This window comes from Nicotiana tabacum, chromosome 2, assembly GCF_000715075.1.
Source record: "Nicotiana tabacum cultivar K326 chromosome 2, ASM71507v2, whole genome shotgun sequence".
NCBI lineage: Eukaryota > Viridiplantae > Streptophyta > Magnoliopsida > Solanales > Solanaceae > Nicotiana > Nicotiana tabacum.
This window is the reverse complement of record NC_134081.1, coordinates 96,312,428-96,335,960: the sequence shown is the minus strand read 5'-3', so window position 1 is coordinate 96,335,960 and position 23,533 is coordinate 96,312,428. Positions and strand designations below refer to the sequence as shown.

Below are 23,533 nucleotides of genomic sequence, written 5' to 3'. Positions count from 1 at the left end.
GAAGATTGCAACCTCTCGGATCTTGTCCTAAGCTATTCTTCTCAACTCTTTAGTTTACCATTCAGAAACTATCAGTGTAACAATTTCCTTTAACACAATTTCCAAGCAAGATTCTCCTCTCAACTTTTAGGCTACAGCAGAACAGAAAAAGGTTTATATGTATCTTGTTCTTTTATCCACATAACCACTAGTGTTATATGCTTTTACAAATCCTACAAGAAAGCATAGTATAAACACTACAAATCCAGCACCTCTGCACACAAATCTTTTTTTCTTCCTAAATGCAAGATGTCATATCGGCAAATTGATTAAAAAGAAACAATTAATCCAATTTGACATCACTCATCACGCCATTTTCCCAATCTGAATAATGTATAATCCTGTCAAAAAAGCTAGTCTCCTCTACATTTGCCAAGAAATAAAATTGGCTTTATATTAGCAATATATATCATAAGACATGTTAAGATGTAGCAGTAATAATGCAGGAACTTATTTGGAGGGACAGCTGCTGAAGTAGATGGTGTAATAGGCCCAGCACCAAATACTGTCGAACCACTTGAATTTGTTGTATTCAAAATGGATGCACTTGTGCTGCAATTCCCAACATTAATCAGAAACTCTATATGCAAATGGTTAATTTTTTTTTTTTTAAAATACAATTTTATTCATGTTTAAAAAATCACACCTTGTTGATGGATATTGACATGAACCACTACCTGCACACAACATATTATCATTTAATCAATTATATAAGAAACTAAAGGTAGAAGTAGTAGTAGTAGTAGTAGTATGGTTACAGGAGTAATGGGAATTGTTAGCTTACTGGGATCGGTGTTTGTAGTAACAGCAGCACCAGCAAAATTGCAGCTATTAGGAATTGGATTTTTCTGATAGTAACTATTGAATGCAAAGGAAGCGTGACCGCGGAGCGTGTTGGGGTTGTAGCAGCTGCCACCAGGCTGAATGGCAGAACAATCAGAACCACCATAGCCACAAGCATAGTCTAATGCAACTTGCAACGCTGTTTGTGAGGCAGCTTGGCTAGCAACACACCAGCTCGAGCCCGATGATGAAGATCCTGCTGTCATTACCGGATTGGTTGGACCGCTAGTTGTTGAATCAGGATCTGAGATTGTTGGATTCAGTACTGGTGTTGTTGTAATGGTGATAGGAGTTCCAGTTGGTACTGTTGTTATTGGAGTTGTTATGTCCTTTTGGCTGCTGGAAATGGTCTTAGAATTCTGTTCTACTAATCCTATGTGTGTAGCATTTGAACCTGCAAATTCACAACAGCATTGATAGATAATTTGTGGTTTAGATTTTAATTAGATAAAGGTGCACGTTAATAGTTTAAGCTTGGAACACTTTTAACTGCTACATTTGCAACTTAAAGGGAATTAAGATTCAGAGTGGCACAGGGGTGGGGCGGATATGAGCGGTTCAACAACATACCCAGTCTTATCCGACACCATGGGGTCCGGGGAAGGTAGTGTGTACGCAGACCTTACCCCTACCTTGTGAGAATAGAGAGGTGTTTCCAATCGAAAATGGGTAATTCAAAAAATGGATAAATTATCCGACCCGACCCATATTTAATACGGATAAAAAACGAGTTACACGGCGAATAATATGGATATTCATATTATCCATGACTTCTTGAATATGATCACTTTTGAGAGAATTTCTGGTGTCCCAAACTTGAGGAACCTCAATTTGAAGTTTTACGAAGTTAAAAATTAAACTCATTAGTTATCCATTGGTTATCCATTTTCTAAGTGGATAATATGGTTCTTATCCATATTTGATCCGATTTTAAACAGTTCACTATCCAACCTATTTTTTCATGGATAATATGAATAGATAACTGTTTTATTTTAACCATTTTGTCACCTCTTCCGGTAATGAAAGCAACTTCCAATTTAACCTTTACCAATTAGAATGAGATTTATGTTCAAATAATTAATGCCTATTTTTCGATATACACTTTATGCTTGCTTGATCAAAACGCAGAAGTATTATGATAAACCGAAAGAAGTATTATTGAGTCTATGGTTTATCAGAAACAACCGCTATACTTACGCAAGGTACGGGTAAGGTCTTCGTACGCTTTACCCTCGCTAGAGCCTCGCATGTAGGAATTCACTGTATATATTGTTGTTGTTGAAAGAAGTATTATGATGGTAGATTAAGTCAAAAATTGAAATATGATTCTAAAATCTAAATGCTACTTGCACAAAACATTTGATTTGATAAGGGAAAAAAAGAGGCCCTCGGTAGGGAAATGATGAGCAAAGAAAAAGATGGATGCAGAGTCAAAAAAGATGAAATTAGTAATCATTGTCCTTTTTAAAGGGGAAAGTTTCTATAGTCAATCACTCCATCTGGATAATAATTCAAACAGGGAATTCAAATTGAAACTTAACATGCAAATTCTCCTATGCTTTTATAAATTATGACTGAAACATTTAAGACACAAAAAGTTTAAACACCAATGTTCTTTAAGATGCTTAATAGAAGACTCAAATGGAAATGGACAAAAGAAATAGTACTAAAATAACATCCTAGATCAAACAAAGAAGTGGAAAAAAGATGATGAGATATAGCATCTTTTTGGCTCATAACAACAGAGAGAATAGGATGATCTATTGCATAAGAAACTTAAGAAGCCATTATTGGACATGGGTACTGCATGTCAAGTATAAGAAGAAGATAAAGCTCGTCACCTGAATAGATAAAAAGACAACCGAGTTGAATGAATATGTAAAAACTCCTGAGAATCCTCGTACTCATTGTCCTAATATTTCTAACTTCCTTCATCTTCTTCTCTAGTTCAAAATTTTCTCAACAAACCATGGCATGCCAAACAAACGAACCATTGTGACATTCTTGAAAGCACATGATTTTGTGTATATAGAGTTACTATATACCAATTTTGAGGAGTACAATCCCTTTTTTTTTCTTTTGTGGAGGTGGGGGTGATGATAGGGAGAGATATTAGGTGAGAGAAAGGGAGAGAGAGTTGAGTAAAGGGAAGTATAGACATAACAAAGGGGGTAGGGAGAGGGAGCAAGAAGAAAAAGGTGCAAAAAGGGAGAAGTGGAAGGAGTAGAAGAAAAGAAAGTTAAAGAGGGAATTGTTTGGAATTTAAGTGTGGTGTGTGGATTGAAGTAGTGATGGAGATAATGATGATGATGATATGTTCAATTCCCTTTTTTTTCTGTTTGGTGACTTGAACTTTTTTTCTATTTCATGGACCACATCTAGTAGCCAATGAATAGCCAGGCTTGGTAGATAGCAACCAACTCAACCAAGTGATGCTTCTATTTATCCTTTCACAATCTATTCTATTACACACTCCCAAATCTGCTCTCACCACCATAATTTATACTCCTCCAAAGAATAATTTTTTTGTATGACTGTAATTTATAAATCATCTTATTAAGGGTAAAAAAATTAATTAAATTATTTTTAAATTTAAAAAAGATTTAATATTTTTTTCAGATTAAAAATAAAAGAATCTATACTATATTAAAAGCACGAATGTCATTAGCGAAATGTTGTTCGTCTTTTTTACCCTCTAAAAATTGATTTCATACTAGACAAAATAGTCATTTAGTTATATACCCTAATATTTAAGAGTTTGAAATCATTTAAAACTTCACTTATTAAAAAATTTCCTTATTTAAAGAACCCTAATATTTAAAAATTTAAATTAACTAAGAACTTTTATATCATTAAGATTCTGATCCTAAATAAGGGGTAACCACGTTAGTCTAGAATTCTTTTACTTTACATTGCAAGCTGCAAAAGTTTGACAAAAATAAAGGACTTGGTATAGCTAGAAATTTGGGGTAGCAACTGACACAGAGAAACCAAAAAACTTGTAGCCATGAAATACCTTCGGCGTGTAGATGTAAGTATGTATTTTTATTCTTTCTTCCTAATTTTTAAGTTCTTTATCTTTTTTTATTACATCTTCGATTTTTTTCCGGTAATAGATTGTTAAAAATATGTTAAAAGAACTTATGGATCATCAATAACTCCTATATTACTGGATAACTTATCAAAGAATTATATTATATTTAAAACAAAAAACCTCTTAGTAAAATATTATTTATTTATTTTACCTTTTAAAAATTAATTTTACACTAGACATGATTATAATTTAATTAATTTTTTAATATTGAAGATAACCCACAAACACAATATTTAAAATATTAAAAATAATTTATGTAGTATTTCGTATTAGTTAAAGAACAAGAACAACTTGCATTTGCTCGCCGGAAGAAAACAAAAAGCATCTTGTGAGTTAGTTGACCTGTTGTGTCTTCTAGAATGAACTTAAGAATACATCTGAAGATATAACTCTTCAAGAAATTTTTCTGAAAAAGCTCTTAAATCTTAAAAGGTTATGTGTTCTAACTAAAACTAAAAAGGAAGCATGATAATTTGTAATGTTTAATCAATAACATGATTAAACTGGGATAAATTTCAAGTTGAATATATTAATCGAGATAATTGATTACCTTTTATGAGGTAAAATTTCTTTCTTTATTGAGTTAGTTAAAAGGTAAATTTTTTTTTTTTTATTGAGTTAGTTATATAGGATCGACATTTATCATTTTCAGGAGTTTATATTTTCTCTTTAACTTTTATTTTTTAGTCAAACACAATTTTTCATATAATATTTAAGTACTTTTTTAAATAATTTGTTCTCATTCAGACAAGATCCATGCGAAACGCGCGTATCCTAAAACTAGTGTTACAAAAAGTGGGGCAAAGACAATAACAAAATGAGGAAGATTACAGTCCGTCAACTGATATTCTTTATACAAGTTCTTTCCCATTTTAGAACTTCCATCATATATACTAGTAGTAGAGATAAAACAAATCATAATCACCTTAAGCATATATCTATGTCAAAGTATATTTTTGTTGGGTTGTTAACTTGTTGTAATGTTGTATGACCTCCAACTACATGGTATATGTACGTAACATAATTATCTAAGGAAAGTTTACCCCCTATAAGCAAGGTATACACCCTATTTATTATAAATCAAAATCATTTTAAAATATTATTTTCTATAGCTATCTTTTATATTTTATAGCAAAATAAGTATTTATGGTATATATTTCCTTCTCTCTTTTTCTTTCAATTAACACACGATTCTTTCTCTTAAAATTTTCTTCTTTCTCCTCTCTCTTCGAGCACAATACTTGCTTAGTTTATATGCCGGATATTGCAATGAATTTGTACTACTTAGTTTCTACGCTGGATATTTACAATGGATTTGTACTGCAATATTAGAAAGAAAGAGACAGCGACTTTCTTCTACGCTGGATATTGCAATGGATTCCTCTGGACGGATATTGCAATACTTTTTACGCCGAAGAAGATTTGAGGGCCGGGGTTTTTGTTCATCTCCATTTTTAGTTTTAATACAATGTATATAATATTTTGCTAGACCGAAAAATGCCATCTCCGACGAACTCTCTTCCCTTCTTTGTTATTTAATCACATACAATGATACAAACACACTGTATTTTGTACAAATTCATTCAAATACATTGTATTTTTATATAAATACATTATGTTTTGCATGTATTTATGTATTTTGAAGGTTTGTATTTTTTAATACAGCTGAATACATCTATTTTCATGCATAAATATAGGATATAAATATTAAAATATACTGAATACAAACATTAAAATAGAACAAAATATAAACAGTGAATACATGTAATTTTAAAATATAGTAAAATACAGTAAAATACACTGAATACAAAGAGAAATATAGTGAATACAACTAATAAAATATACCGAAAAGCAGTAATAACATGTCACGACCCGAAATTCTCACCTTCGGGACCGTGATGGCACCTAACATTTCACTTGCTAGGCAAGCCAATGTTAGAATAATTTAAACTATTTTTTTAATAATTTATTTTAATTAAATAATAAAGAACCAACAAATGGAATAATATCTGAATTTAAATGTGCAAACCAAAAATAATACGATATCTAAATACCATCCCAGTACTGAAGTCAATTCAGCAGTCATAATCCCTCAATTAATTTCTGTTGCGGCGTGCAACCCGCTCCAACAATATAAACTTAAAATAAAATCTGTTGCGGCGTGCAACCCAATCCACCAATATAATCTTTCAATTAAATTCTGTTACGTCGTGCAATCCGCTCCAACAATATAATTTAACTCCGTTGCGGCGTACAACCCGCTCCAATAATATATTTTAACAACTCCTAAATATTAAAAATATTCCAATAAATACCATATTAATAAGAAATTATTAGGCAAGAAGGCATACAATAATTATTATTTATTTAGGAAACAAGTAATGACAAGTAAAAATTAATTATGGAAATCAGGGAGAAAATAGGTAATTTAATATGCTAAATGTCAAGTAGCAATTAAGACACATAAGTTAAATAAGCAGGTAGCAATTATAGCATGAATTCAAGATATAATATTGGACAAGGAATATGAGAGAAATAATTAATATACTAATTAATTCATGATTTAAAATAATTTATGATTTTCAGACAAATATGCAAACAATCAATTTGACGACGTATAGGCACTCGTCATCTCGCCTATACGTCGTTGCACATGAAATTCATGTAACAAATAATTCAAGGGTTCTATTCCCTCAAGTCAAGGTTACCACGACACTTACTTCGCTTTGCAACCAAATTCAAGATTCCAATAAGCCTCTGCCTCTCGAATTTGTGTCCGAAAGCTTCAAATCCTATCACAAATAATTAAATATACTCAACACGAATCGTAGGAATTAATTCCATATGAATTTATTAATTTTTCGGATTAAAATCCGAAATTTATTTTTAAAATCGACAGTGGGACCCAAGTCTCAAATCCCGAAAAAACTCACGAAATCGGAACACCCGTTTCGATACGAGTTCAACCATACAAAAATTATCGAATACCGACATCAGATTGACCTTCAAATCTTTATTTTACATTTTTGAAAGATTTTATAAAAATCTGATTTTTCTTCCATAAATTCATGGATTCATGATGTAAATGAATATGGAATCATCAAATATAATCAATATAGGATAAGGAACATTTACCCCAATATTTACCCGTAAAAATCGCCCAAAAATTGCCTTACCTGGGCTCAAAATCGTGAATAATGAAAAATGGGACGAAATCACATTTCCATAACTTAAGTTCTGCTGTCCAGGGATTTCTTCTTCGCGCACGCAACAGGTCCCTCGCGTTCCCGAAGCACATTTTGTGCTGCCCCAGGCCGGCTTTCCCTTTCACGAACGCGAGGCCTCGATCGAGAATGTGTAGCCTTGCCCCTCGACCCTTCGCGAACGCATGCCCCGGCTATGAACGCGAAGCTTTTTGCCCCTTGACCCTTCACGAACGCGTGCCCCCGGTCGTGAACGCGAAACAAAAAACGGGCCAGTCCAACTTTCCTATTCCCGAACGCGAGACACCCCCTCGCGAACGCAATGAAGGAATCCAGATACAGGCATCAGAAAATTCCAGCAGCTGTTTAAGTCCAAATTTCGATCCGTTAACCATCCGAAACTCATCCGAAGCCTCCGGGACCTCAATAAAAAATACCAACAAGTCCTAAAACATCATCCGAACTTCGTCGAAACCTCAAATCACTTCAAACAACGCTAAAACCACAAAGCATACCCAATTCAAGCTTTAAGGAACTTAAGAATTTTCAACTTCTACATTCGATGCCGAAACCTATCAAATCAAGTTCGATTGATCTCAATTTTTGCACACAATTCATAAATGACATAACGGACCTATAAAAATTTTCAGAACTGGATTCCGATGCTGATATCAATAAAAGTCAATTTGTGGTCAAACTTTGAAATCTTTAAGCCTTTAAGTTTCTAGTTTTCGTCAACTCGCGATAATTCAAGCAATGGACCTCCAAATTAAATTTCGGGCATACGCCCAGGTCCCAAATCATGATACGGACATGCCGGAACTATCAAAATACTGATTCGGGTCCATTTGTTCAAAATATTGACCGAAGTCAACTCAGTTAAGTTTTAAAGCTCTATTTCACATTTTAATCAATTTTTCATATAAAAACTTTCTGAAAAATTATACGGATTGCGCACGTAAGTCGAGAAATGATGAATAACGCTATTCGAGGTCATAGAACACATAAATGAATGTTTAAATTAAAGATAATATTTTGGGTCATCACATTCTCAACCTCTAAAACAAACGTTCGTCCTCGAACAGAATTAGAAAATTACCTAAGCTGGTGAAAAGGTGTGGATATCTTCTCCGCATGTCCGACTAAGACTCCCAGGTAGATGCTTCTACCAGCTGACCTCTCCATTGCACCCGAACTGAAGGATAACTCTTAGACCTTAACTGTCAGACCCGCCGGGCTAGAATAACTACTGGCTCCTCCCCATAAATTAAGTCTTTGTCCAATTGGACTGAACTAAAATCTAATACATGGGAAGGATCACCATGATATTTCCGGAGCATAGACACATGAAACACCAGATGAACTGTTGATAAACTAGGTGGTAGTGCAAGCCTGTAAGCTACTTTACCCACCCTTTCAAGAATTTCAAAGGGTCCGATATACCTAGGGCTCAACTTGCTCTTCTTTCCGAATCTCATTACACCTTTCATAGGTGAAACCCGGAGCAAAACTCTTTCTCCCGCCACGAATGCAATGTCACGAACTTTACGGCCGGCATAACTCTTTTGCCTAGACAGAGCTGTGAGAAGTCGATCCTGAATAATCTTGACCTTATCCAAGGCATCTTGTACCAAATCGGTACCCATCAACCGAGCCTCTCCCGATTCAAACCAGCCAACTGGCGAACGACATCGCCTCCCATATACTACTTCATATGGAGCCATCTGAATGCTCGACTGATAACTGTTATTATAGGCAAACTCCGCAAGTGGCAAGAATTGATCCCAAGAACCTCCAAATTCTATAACACAAGTGCGAAGCATATCTTCCAATATCTTAATAGTGCGCTCTGACTGTCCGTCTGTATGTGGATGAAATATTGTACTCAAATCAATCTGCGTGCCTAACTCTGTACAGCCCTCCAGAAGAGTGAGGTGAACTGCGTACCTTGATCTGAAATAATAGACACAGGCATACCGTGAAGGCAGATAATCTCGCGGATGTAAATCTCAGCTAACCGCTCTGAAGAATAGGTAACTGCCACTGGAATGAAATGTGTTGACTTGGTCAACCTGTCCACAATGACCCATACTGCATCGAATTTCCTCTGAGTTCGTGGGAGCCCAACAACAAAATCCATAGTGATACGCTCCAACTTCCACTCAGGAATTTCTAACTTCTGAAGTAGACCACCAGGTCTCTGATGCTCGTACTTGACTTGTTGACAATTTAAACACTGAGCTACATATGCAACTATATCCTTCTTCATTCTTCTCCACCAATAATGTTGCCACAAATCTTGATACATTTTGGCGGTCCCCGGATGAATAAAATACCGGGAACTGTGGGCCTCTTCAAGAATTAATTCATAAAACACATCCACATTAGGAACACATATACGACCCTGCATCCGCAAAACTCCATCGTCTCCCACAGCAACCTGCTTCATACCACCGTGCTGCATTGTATCCTTAAGGACAAGCTAATGGGGATCATCATACTGTGTCTCTCTGATGCGCTCACACAAAGAAGACCGAGCGACTATGCAAGCTAGAATCCGATTGGACTCTAAAACATCTAACCTCACAAACTGATTGGCCAAAGTTTGAACATCTGCAGCTAACAGCCTCGCGTCAACTAGAATAGACACAAGGTTGTCCATACTCACAGCCTTTCGACTCAAAGCATCGGCCACCATATTGGCCTTTCCAGGGTGATACAAAATGGTGATATCATAGTCTTTCAACAGCTCCAATCATCATCTCTGCCTCAGATTAAAGTCTTTTTTTTTAACAGGTATTGTAGACTACGATGATCGGTGAATACCTCACACGAGATACCATAAAGGTAATGCCTCCAAATCTTCAGCGCATCAACAATGGCTGCCAATTCTAAGTCATGAACATGGTAATTTTTCTCATGAACTTTCAACTGTCGCGACGCATATGCAATCACTCTGCCATCTTGTATTAATATTGCACCAAGCCCAATGCGAGATGCATCACAATATACCGTATAGGATCTTGAACCTATGGGTAATACCAACGCTGGCGCCGTAGTCAAAGCAGTCTTGAGCTTCTGAAAGCTCAACTCACACTCGTTTGACCATCTGAACGGGGCACCCTTCTGGGTCAATTTGGTCAGTGAGGATGCTATAGATGAAAATACCTTCACAAACCGGCGAAAATAACCTGCCAAACCCAGGAAACTCCGGATCTCTATAGCTGAGGTAGGTCTAGGCCAATTCTGTACTGTCTCAATCTTCTTAGGATCCACTTTTATGCCTTTTGCCGATACAACGGGCCCCAAAAAAGAAACTGAGTCTAACCAAAATTCACATTTTGAAAATTTAACATATAACTGATTATTCTTCAAAGTCTGAAGTACAATTCGAAGTTGCTGCTCATACTCTTCTCGACTATTGGAGTAAATCAAGATATCATCAATGAACACAACCACAAAAAGAATCCAAATAAGGCTTGAACACCCGATTCATCAAATTCATGAATGCTGCTGGGGCATTTGTCAGCCTAAATGACATCACTAGGAATTCGTAATGCCCATACCGAGTTCGAAAAGCTATCTTAGGGACATCAGATGCCCTTATCTTCAACTGATGGTAACCAAACCTCAAATCAATCTTTGAAAATACCTTGGCACCCTGAAGCTGATTGAATAAGTCATCAATTCTTGGCAACAGATACTTGTTCTTGATAGTAGCCTTATTCAACTGCCTATAATCTACACACATACGCATTGAACCATCTTTCTTCTTCACAAACAACATCGGTGCACCCCAGGGCGAGACACTAAGTCTAATGAATCCCTGATCAAGTAAGTCTTTTAACTGCTCCTTTAATTCTTTCAACTCCGGCGGTCCATACGGTGTGGTGGAATAGAAATGGGCTGAGTGCCCGGAGCCAAATCAATACAGAAGTCAATAAATCCCCGACAAATCTGCAGGAAATACTTCTGGAAATTCACGAACAACTGATACTGAGTCCATAGAAGGAACATCCGCATTAGGATCGCGAATATAAGCCAAATAGGCTAGACACCCCTTCTCGACCATACGTTGAGCCTTCATATAAGAAATAACCCTGCTGGTAGAATGACCAGGAGTTCCTTTCTACTCTAATCGAAGTAACTCCGGCATGGCTAAGGTCACTATTTTGGCATGACAATCCAATATAGCATGATAAGGTGACAACCAATCCATACCTAGTATGACGTCAAAATCTACCATGTCGAGAAGTAGAAGATCCACACTAGTCTCAAGACTCAAAATAGTAACCACGCACGAACGATAAACATGATCTACATCAATAGAATCCCCCACCGGTGTGGACACGTGCACAGAAGCACTCAAAGAATCAAGAGGCACAACCAAATATGAAGAAAAGTAGGAGGACACATAGGAATAAGTAGATCCTGGATCAAATAAAACTGAAGCATCTCTATGGAAAACTGGAACAATACCTGTGATCATGGCATCAGATGACTCGACCTCAGGCCAAGCTGGAAAAGCATAAAATCGGGGTTGGGCCCCACCACTCGGAGCTACATCTCTGGGACGGCCTCTAACTGGATGGCCTCTAACTGGATGGCCTCTACCTCTAACAACCTGATCTCCACCTCTAACTGTCTAACCCATGCCCCTAACTAGTCGGGCGGGCGGTGGAGTAACCGGTGCCGGTATGATGGCATGAGAATCCTGCTAAGATCTATTGCTCAACAACCTAGGGCAATACCTCTTGATGTGACCAATGTTCCCAAACTCATAACACCCATCTTGTTGTTGTGGTTGCTGAAGCTGAAGCTGACCCGAATAGGCCGGATAACCGTTGTAGTGACTCTGGAGCGGTGGTGCACTGATAGGAGATGGATGTGCACTAAATGTTGGCTGCCCAGAGTAAGGCATAATAGGACCATGACTCCCTGAAGCATCATGAGATACCTGAAGTGCTGAATAAAATGGCCTGGGAGGATGATCCCTACCATAAGTACCCCTGCCTACATATGAGGCACCTCTAAAATTACTGGAATGACGGGGCCTCTTACCAGACCCCTGCCTTCTCTCCTATGCAAGAATCATCTCGATCCTCCTAGTAACATTTGCAGCCGCCTGAAAGGAAATCTCACTTCTGGTCTCCTTGGCCATCTAAAGCTTGATAGGGTGAGGGAGTTCATCAATAAACCTCCTCACTCTCTCTCCTAAATTCATAAAACGGGTCTCGTACTGAGTAACAGTCATACTGCCCAGCTGAAAATGCTCAAATTGCATACGGTAATCCTCTCTCAATGTGATAGGCAAGAACTTCTCTGAAATAGCTGGGAGAACTGCTAGTGCAGGCGACTCAGCTGGTCTGGTCAACATATAATCTCTCCACCACCTCTTGGCGGAACCCATCATCTGAAATACAGCAAAATCGACCCTATTGGTCTCAACTATACCCATGTTCCACAACAGCTCAATGCAGCGGTCAAGATAATCCTGTGGGTCCTCAAAAGGTGTACCACTAAAGTGAACTGGAAAGATCTTAGTAAACTTGTCCAATCTCAATAAGGCCTCAGAAGACATGGCGGGCCTATCACCGGCCTGTGCCGCAACAACTGGCTGAACTATCCCAACTGGCGGGAATACTAGAGCCTGACACTAGGGAGCCATATGCTCCGGAGCAGGAGTAGTGGGAGTTTGTGCTCCTCCCCCAGCATGTGAGACGACTGGTGCTACTGAAAATGTACCATTCTGGGCCATTCCCTCCATTAGGCTCACCAAACAGACTAGAGCATCCTAAAATACTGGAGTAGCTATGAATCCTTCCGGGACCTGGACTGGTCCAACATGTACTGTCTGAGCTAGAACCTCCGCTTCGAAATATACCTAAGGCTCCACAACAGGTGCTGTTGCTCGAGCTCGAGGCTGGGCTCTGCCTCTGCCTCGGCCTCGGCCTCTGGCACGACCTCATCCTCTACCCCTGATCATAGTTACTACCGGGGGCTCTGGTCCCTGTCCGTCGGTAGATGTATTACGTGTTCTCGCCATCTGCGAGAGAATAAGAATAGAATGGTTCAATTATCGATGATAGAATAAAATCGCATGACAGAATAAGAAAGAAGTGATATTGTTCCTAAACTTCATAACCTTTGAGAGATAAGTACAGACGTCTTTGTACCGATCCTTCAGACTCTACAAAGCTTACTCGTGACTCTTGAGACCTAAGTAACCTAGTGCTCTAATACCAACTTGTCACGACCCGAAATGCCTACCTTCGGGACCTTGATGGCGCCTAACATTTCACTTGTTAGGCAAGTCAACGTTAGAATAATTTAAACTATTTTTTTACAATTTATTTTAATTAAATAATAAAGAATCAACAAACGGAATAATCTCTGAATTTAAATGTGCAAACCAAAAATAATACGATATCTAAATACCATCCCAGGACTGGTGTCACAAGTGCACGAGCTTTTAGAATAATACAAACAAGGGTCTGAACAAAACAAAGTTGTCTAAAAGAAAACAAACAACTAAGATAAAATGGAAGGGGACTTTAGAGCTGCCAACGCTGTGCAACTATACCTCAAGTCTCCTTTGATAGCTGAGTCCGAGTAAATCTATAGTACGCCATTGGGACCAACTCCAGTATCTGCACAAGAAGTGCAGAGTGTAGTATGAGTACAACCGACCCCATGTACTCTGTAAGTGCCGAGCCTAACCTCGACGAAGTAGTGACGAGGCTAAGGCATGTAGCTTACATTAACCTGTACGAAATAATAATAATAATAATAATAATAATAATAATAATAATAATAATAATAATAATAATAATAATAATAATAATAATAATAATAATAATAATAATAATAATAATAGAAATATAAGTAAAATCGGTAAATTATATCAATAACTGAAGTCAATTCAGCAGTCATAATCTCTCAATTAATTTCTGTTGCGGCGTGCAACCCGATCCAATAATATAAACTTAAAATAAAATCTGTTACGGCGTGCAACCCGATCCACCAATATAATCTTTCAATTAAATTTCGTTGCGGCGTGCAACCCGTTCCAATAATATAATTTAACTCCTTTGCGGCGTGCAACCCGCTCCAACAATATAATTTAATAACTCCTAAATGTAAAAATACCTCAATAAATATCACATTAATAAGAAATTATTAGGCAACAAGGCATATAATAATTATGATTTATTTAGGAACCAAGTAATGACAAGTAGAAATTAATTGTGGAAATCAGGGAGAAAATAGGTAATTTAATATTTAATATGCTAGATGCCAAGTAATAATTAAGGCACATAAGTCAAATAAGCAGGTAGCAATTATAGCATAAATTCAAGACATAATATTGGACAAGGAATATGAGAGAAATAATTGATACAATAATTAATTCATGATTTAAATAATTTATCATTTTCAGATAAAGATGCAAATAATTAATTTGATGACGTATAGGCACTCGTCACCTCGCCTATACGTCATTACACATGAATTTCACTTAACAAATAAGTCAAAGGTTCTATTCCCTCAAGTCAAGGTTAACAACGACACTTACCTCGCTTTGCAACTAAATTCAAGATTCCAATAAACCTTTGCCTCGTGAATTCGTGTCCAAAAATTTCAAATCTAATCACAAATAATTCAATATACTCAACACGAATCGTAGGAATTAATTCCATATGAATTTACTAATTTTTTGGATTAAAATCTAAAATTTATTTTAAAAATCGACAGTGGGACCCACGTCTCAAATCCCAGGAAAACTCACGAAATCCGAATACCCGTTCCGATACGAGTTCAACCATATAAATATTATCGAATTCCGACATCGGATTAACCTTCAAATCTTCATTTTATATTTTTGGAAGATTTTATAAAAATCTAATTTTTCTTTCATAAATTCACGGATTCATGATGTAAATGAATATGGAATTATAAAATATAATAGGATAAGGAACACTTACCCTAATGTTTACCCATGAAAATCACCCAAAAATTACCTTACCCGAGCTCAAAATCGTGAATAATGAAAAATGGGATGAAATCCCATTTTTAGAACTTAAGTTCTGCTGTCGAGGGATTTCTTCTTTGCGAACGCGAGCCCGGTCTCGCGAACGCGAAGACCAAATTTCCCACAGGCCGGCTTTCCCTTTCGCGAATGCGAGGCCTCGATCGCGAACGCGTAGCCTTGTCCCTCGACCCTTTGCGAACGCGTGCCCCCTGCCGCGAACGCGAAGCTTTGCCCTTCGACCCTTCGCGAACGCGTGCCCCCGGTCGCGAACGCGAAGCAAAAAAGGGTCAGTCCAATTTTCCTCCTCGCGAACGCGATGAAGGAATCCAGATACAGGCATCAAAACATTCCAGCAGCTGTTTAAGTCCAAATTTCGATCCGTTAACCATCCGAAACTCAACCGAGGCCCCCGGGACCTCAACCAAAAATACCAACAAGTCCTAGAACATTATACGAACTTAGTCAAAACTTCAAATCACTTAAAAAAATGCTAAAACCACAAATCATACCCCAATTCAAGCTTAAGGAACTTAAGAATTTTCAACTTCTACATTCGATGCCGAAATCTATCAAATCAAGTCCGAATGACCTCATTTTTTGCGCACAAGTTATAAATGATATAACAGACCTATAAAAATTTTCAGAACTGGATTCCGACCCCGATATCAATAAAAGTTAATTTGTGGTCAAACTTTGAAATCTTAAAGCCTTTAAGTTTCTAGTTTTCGTCAACTGGCGATAATTCAAGTTAGGGACCTCCAAATTAAATTGCGGGCATATGCTCGAGTCCCAAATCATAATACAGACCTACCGGAACTGTCAAAATACTGATCCGGATCCGTTTGCTCAAAATGTTGACCGAAGTCAACTCAATTGAGTTTTAAAGCTCTATTTCACATTTTAATCAATTTTTCATATAAAAACTTTTCGAAAAATTATACGGATTGCGCACGCAAGTCGAGGAATGATGAATAGTGCTATTCGAGGTCATAGAACACATAAATAAATGTTTAAATTAAAGATGACATTTTGGGTCATCACATAACATATATTAGGAATAACTAAAATAATGTTAATACAAATTCATTTGAATACGCTGAATATAAAATAGTGAATACAGTAAATACAAACATTGAATCTAATGAATGCAACAATACAAAAAAATAATGAAACACACTAAATTCAAAAGTTAAATACAACAGTTATATACAATTGAAAAATCATTCTAATTAATTGGGTTGATAATGAGACATGTTAGAATTGATTTTGTTGAGTTATATTAGGAGAGTATCACGCTAATTGATATTATTTCCATTATTAGACAACTGGACGTACCTATTTTTAAGGTGATTGTCGTTACTGTATTCATGAATACATAGTGCGAATACATGTGATGATGTGAATAAATGCGCGTACAGCTGGACTGCCCTGATTTTAGGCACTTTTTGCTGTTGTATTCATGAATACATCAGCGCGAATATAGCGAATACACTACCGTAACAACTAAATAGTAACTATAGGAAGTAATTATGTATATGGTAGCAATAGGAAGTTAATAACCACTAAACAATAGTAGTTTCTAAAATTTTCTCATTGTCTAACCTTTCTATTTCTTTTTTTTTGGTTTCCCACCCGGTGTCCGGTATCCATATTGGGCCCCGACTAAATCTGAATTTGCACCGGAAAGTTTCACTTTAGGGGTAAAGCGTTTTCTAATAAAGGCGATTCCATACCCGTGACTCGAATCCAATACCTCTGATTAAGAATGAAGGAGTACTTACCAATCCACCGAAATATCACAACCCTTGTTGGTCTAACCTTTCTATTTCTTCCCCTGCTTTAGCCAAGACATCTTGTCAATTGTCATGTTTTTTTCCCTAAAGGTAAGACTTAGGAGAAGATAATAATATATCTGTTTCTAGGCACATGGTTTCAAATAGCCGTGTCGTAAAAGCATTGCATAAAAGGTGCAAAGTTGGTCATATGTTACTTTTTTTTTCACCAGCTCGTACATGTCTTATATTAAAGGAAATTACTGGTGAGATCTGAGCACATCTAATTGCTACTGTGAGTTTTTTGTAGGGCACTTGAATTTTCAGTATTTGAACCCCACTGGTTCTTGCTTTCTCACGCAATAGGCCCACTCCAAGGATCCGTAGTACAAAAACTTTTATCTACAATCAAGTTTGTTGCAATAACCATAAAGTTTGTTTTTGAAATTTCTCTCCTTTATTTAGTATTTTGACAATATTAAGAAGTCGATATTTTAAGTTCAAATCCTTTTTCATATTTTAGGCACCAAAACAATTAGGTTCTTCATTGTTGCTAATTGAGAATTGAGTTATACCATCAAATTCTTGTCAGTTAAAAATTGAGTGGTAATTCATCAGTATGGAGATAAAATAATAGTATCAGATTATTTAGTAGATCTTCTTTTATGGTTAGTTGTTTGGTTCACTAAACTAAAAATAAGATATACGGGATATAATATAAAATGTCTTTGGTTTAAACTACATAAATTGGATAAACTTTTATTTTTTATTTTAACCTTGTCTTTCTTATTAAACTTTAGGAGAAAAGCTTTGGAGAAGGGCAACTATGTCATTATCCGGAGATTAGTAATTCCAAAATTATTTTCTACATGTAGTATGGAATAAAAATAATATCACAATTCTGCTATTAAAAATAATTCTGGATTTGTTAATTTCAGAATAAAAAATTGTACCAAACATGAGATAAAGTAATCTCACAATTTATCCGGTGATTATAATCCCTTGTACTACCGACCAAACGACCCCTAAGTATTACAACTCAGAATCCTTTTTTCCCCTTCCACTATGCCCAACCCAAAATAATTTTTTGTTAAAGTCTTGTAGTATATCTTGTGAAAGCAATTTGAAAGACGTTATCTACAATTACATTAGAGTTGGAAAGATGGTAAAAATGGACTTTCGCAATAATTGCGGCATTGTTTGTGGCTTTAATGTTATTATTCTTAGGAAGCATATATTGTAAATTAGTGAAAACTGCAAATTCGCAATGCTCTCAAAGTAAATTAAACTATTTAAAGTTGATCACTAGTATCTCCCCGAATCGTAGCCTAAATAGGCACTTTTGACCAATTGATTTCAAAGTTCTTAGGCATGTATAAAATTTTATAATTTTAGGCTCCTTTTATGAACTGCAAGTAAAGGGAGTTCTTGTGTTGTTTCCTCTGGGTTAGTGACTATTGTATAATCATTAATAATTGCGCCGTTTCTACCACCTTCTCCTCTTTCTCACAATTGAAAATGTGAAGCAAAATTTTCGAGGTTTGGGCCAAAGGATAAAAGGTGAATTTGTGGTTCTGAAGGTCAATGCTAATGTGACTAATATGGTCACTGTTTGACATTATGGCATAAGGGAGATTCCTTCTACTAAAAAGATGCAATTTTTTTTTCCTGTCCAAGTTGTGACAGCAGTCCATCAGTGGGGCACATAGGGTTTGTTATAAGCAGTGTCAATATGTAATTTTTTTCATAGGATCTTATGCCTGTTTCAATAATCTCATTCCAGAAAAATATCAAGCAGACATTTCTTTAATGATAACGTTCGATAAAAACACCTAAATATATTACAAAGAAAAAAAACTCCGTGCATGTTGGTTTTGTTGCTCCTTATCTGTAGGAAGTCCATTTTTCAGGCCTTAGGTTCAAAATTATAGACAAACTAAATCAGGGGGCATGGACGGATTATGGCTGTCAAACGGGCCGGGCTGGGCCGGTTCCGGACCTGCCCAAGCCAGTTTTACATCGGCTCGGTCCGGCCCGGTGGTAAGGGCTGGGCCGGGCTGGATTAGGACGATGACCGGACTGTGCCGGGTAGTTTTTTGGTACCGGTTAACCGAACCGGTACAACCCGTTATGGTCAAGTCACATGGGAACCGGTTTCAATGGCTATTTTTTTATTTTTATTTTTATAATTACGATTGTTATACAAAATACAAAAAAAAAATTAATTAAGCCCGATCCATTAGAGCCGGAACCGTTCCGGTTAAATTTTGCACCGGGGAAGCCCGGAACCGGTAAAAATTATAGGGGTAGAGGAAAAAGGAACCGGCCCGGTGTGAACACCTAATTTTTTACCGTGCTTGAATTTTTTCCCACTTATCTCACTTCTCAATTCATCTTTCGCACTCTGCTTTCCCTTGTCCCCCTGTTTGTCCCCCATGTTTGTCCCCCATTCACAACCCATCTTCTACTCACTTAGATTTTGACCATGGGAACCAACTGGAAACTCCAGCTCAAAAAGGCAACCAAACTACCCTAAAAGACCCCATAAAACACCTCAAAATCCACCCCAAAAAGGGCTGGAAAAAATTAGCTTCTTCCAAGCAAAAATAACTCCAAAGCATGACTAAAAAACAGCCCTACATCCAGCAAAACTTCAGCCACTAAACAACCCCAAAATCACTCAAAAAATAGCCCGAAATCCAGTTGAAAAGCAGCCCTCAGCTCTAGCGGAACAGAGCTTTATTTTCATTCCAAAAATAAGTTGGTAAATATCACACAATCATCATCAAACAAGGTCAGTCGAGGTCGCCGGAAAAGTTTCCGTTTGTGGTCAAATTTGCTCTTAGATCAAGTTCTCTCACTCAAAAGTATTTATATGTATTTTCGTTTCCTCTAAGGTTCGTCTTGTTTCACCTACTGTTTAAATAAAATTCCAGCTTTGTTTAGCTAATGTCCTAATGTTGTTGGTTTACTTGTTTCAACTGAATTTAGCATGTTAAGATATGAGTTTGTATTTAATAGATCTTGAAGTTGCAATAGTTTGATAAATTTGATATTATGCTTTTGTTCAACTTTAGTGATCTTGTAATATGCTACAAAAGTTTTGGCATAGGAGTCTTAAAATTGGAAAAGCTCATTAAAGGTCTACTGTTTTGTTATTCACTGTCCCGTTCCACAATTATGTCTCTTTCTTAAGATTTTTGAGTGTTTTATATATTGGCTTCATTTGCTTTGCTTAAAGATTGATTCATGATAACTATTATTTCCTTGAATAATATTAGAAATTGCATAGAACATTGATTGGTATGAGTAAATAGATTTAGAATGAGCTTTGTTCCACGTGTTTCAAAACTGAAGAAGGTAAAATGGACCATTAAGATAAAAGGGACCACCGGTTTGTTTAGATAAAATAAGTAACTGGGTCATGGGTTGATAAGGAAGATGAAATAGATTTTTGGAACAATTAATATGCTGTGAGGGTTCGGCTAACATTAGCAACGTTATGGACTTTGAGATTTGCATGAGAGCTGGCCCAAAGTTAATAAATCAAAATCAGGCTCATTTCTTCTATAATAGAGTAATTATTACACTTAGTCCAAAGGGCTAAATTACCTTTTTTCCACAAAGATATTCTTCCATAATATATGGCCTTCACAATAATCTCAAAGTTTAAGAAGAATAATTGTTAGAGTATTTTAGGCGCACATTTAATTGGTTTATTGCGATTATGTATACATTTGCGTGGCATAATTCAGATTTTCAAAATTAAAACTGAAGTACGTGTTCGCGCAATTTCGGCCAAAACAATCTTAATATAATAAAAATGCTATTAATTGTGTACACGTACGCGTGACATAATTTTGGCACAATAAACAAAACGGATTCACACATGCAATTCGTTTAAAAGATAATTCCATATTTTAAAAGCGGATAGATAAAACATGAAAACCAATAAATCATAGTTTATTCAAAATTAACTCAAGCCAAGTTGTAGTTAATAAAGTGACCGTGCTAGAACCACGGGACTCGGGGAATGTCTTACACCTTCTCCCCGGTCAACAGAATTTCTTACCCGGACTTTATTTTCACAGACCAATAATAATAGAGTCAAACCTTCCTTTGATTAGGGATTTAGATAAAAAGTGACTAGGAACACCCAAAAACTCAATTTCAAGTGGCGACTCTCTAAATAAAATAATCCCTATTCAAGTTTGTCACTTTAATTGGAAAAACTCTTTAACCCTCCACAATTCATAATTCATACATTTATCTCTTTTTTTTGGGGGGGGGGAGGGGGGAGAGGTAGAAAAAGGGTGTGACAGTTCTGGCGACTCCGATGGGGACTTTCAAGAATTCGAGCTTGTACATTGACTTTATTTGGCTTTATTAACTTTTGTATATACTGTGATTTATTTAGGCCTAATGTGTTATTTGTCCGCTTTTTACCACTTTGATATTGTTGAACTGTACATATAAACTGTCTTCTCTCACACCCCTCTGAGTCTTCTTGAATTTAAATTGGGTATTTGTTTGACATAGCCCGCTTTCTTTGAGATAGCCGAGGTGCTTATCACTCTCTGAAGGATTTTAGTCACACATATTTTAGGCGGGGAGCATCACCAGCTAAGCCGGAAAGCAATGCTACCGGTACGCTGACCCTCCTCGGTTCGAGTTGTCCGCTCGAGTAAGCCAGTCTAGACACCTTCTCCACCAGGATTTAAATCTAGAATAACATAGCCTCATGCCGGATTCCTAGTAAGAACGTTTGTTTACATCACGTGCATTTGACTTTGGGGACTCAACACAAGGGTTGGGTAAGTCTAGGACAGGTGTACCTAATATGAAAGACCATCCCGATGCATTTTTACATGCTACTTGTGCATATGTTTGCTTTAGCTTGCATGTTGACCGACTTCTAGAATAGGGAGAGGAAACCAAAAAATAAATTAAAAAAATATCAACAGCGAGGTAGGAGAGAGAAAATTTACCCAGTTTCTGAAAAATTCAGGTATTTGAAAAGCTTGAAACTCTGTCAAAATTTTGGAAAAAAAAAAGAGAAAGAAAAATCATTTCAAAACAAGCCAATATTTTCAAAAGTCATATATTTTTTGTTGTGTCAAAAAATGACCGAACTCCGCGGGTCTGATTTTCACCGGATGTGAGATACGTAGGCAAACCTCATCGGTTCCGGCCCACAATTTTCAAAAATCCAAAAACATATTTTTTTCTTTAATTCCTTCTTTAGAAGTCTTTCTTTGAGACGTCAAATCCAAAAATCCAAAAATATTTTCTTCCTTTTTAAAAAAAAGAAAAAAAAATCTTTCTCCCAAATTCAAAAAAAAAATCAAAATTCAAAAAAATATTTTCTGTCTTTTTAAATTTACAAAAAAAAGAAAATCAAAATACCAAATATTTTCTTTTTTTTTAAAAAGTCTTTCTTTAGAAGATTCCAAAAACAAAAAGAAAAATCAAAAAAAAAATCTTTCTTTAGAAGTTTTCTTTCAAAAAAAAAAACAAAAACAAATCCAAAAAAGAAAAATCCAAACTATTTTCCTTGTTAGGAGCTTTTATGAGATTATTTGTATACGAGTTAAAAAATAAGAGCTAGTTTATTTACTTTATTCCTGATTTTACATAACTACGCGGATCTGATTCTCACCGAATATGAGATATGTAGGCAAACCTCATCGGTTCCGGCCCATAATTTTTAAAAATCCAAAAATATTGTCCTTTAATTCCTTCTTTAGAAGTCTTTCCTTAGAAAATCCCAAATAAAAAAATTTAAAACAAAAAATATTTTCTTTCTTTTTATAAGTCTTTCATTCGAAAAGAAAATCAAATTAAAATCCGAAAATATATTTTTTTTTCTTTAAAGTCTTTCTCCGGAAAAAAATCGAAATTCAAAAACAAATATATAAAAAACAATTCTCTTTTAAAAAATTTTCAAAAGAAAAAAAAATCGAAAACCAAAAATATTTTTTTTCTTTTTTATAATAAGTCTTTCTTTCAGAAATTAAAAATAAATATTCAAAACCTAAAAAAAAGAGTTACTTTATTTACTTTATACCTAATCTTTCCTGAACTATGCAATGATCTGATTCACGCGGCATCATGATACGTAGACAATCCCCATCGGATCCGATTATAACCATTAATAAACCGAGTGAAAAAAAAGAGAAAAAGAAAATAAAAAAAGGAGTGAGAAAAAATAACAAAGAAAAACAATGAGCGAAAAAAAACAAAAAAAAAAGTGAAAAATCAAAAAAAGAGAACTCTTTGTCCAATTTGAAAAAGAAAACAGCGGAAAACTTCTATGGGTATGTTGTCAAATGGCACGAGCAAGCCGTTAGGGTAAAACGTCCAATAAACGAAGGAAAAATGGTTATAGTTTTTCTACAGGCCCAAGAGATGGACTACTTCCAGAACATGATGTCCGCTATAGGTAAGCCGTTCGCTGAGGCTATCAAAATTGGGGAGATGATCGAAAATGGTTTAAAAACGGGTCGAATCTTGAGTCATGTTGCCTTCAAGGCCACATCACAGACCATTCAGA

General features: G+C 36.1%; 1 protein-coding gene across 1 annotated transcript; it reads right to left on the bottom strand.

The window, feature by feature from the left end:
* Window positions 1-353: 353 nt before the first annotated feature.
* On the bottom strand, window positions 354-3,163 carry LOC107788136 (glucan endo-1,3-beta-glucosidase 3). The gene is made up of 4 exons (XM_016609795.1): window positions 2,724-3,163; window positions 824-1,276; window positions 686-716; window positions 354-591 (listed from the first exon to the last, which is right to left on the bottom strand). The coding sequence occupies exons 1-4, from the start codon at window positions 2,815-2,817 to the stop codon at window positions 393-395; spliced, it is 777 nt and encodes a 258-aa protein (XP_016465281.1). The 5' UTR covers window positions 2,818-3,163; the 3' UTR covers window positions 354-392.
* Window positions 3,164-23,533: the final 20,370 nt, after the last annotated feature.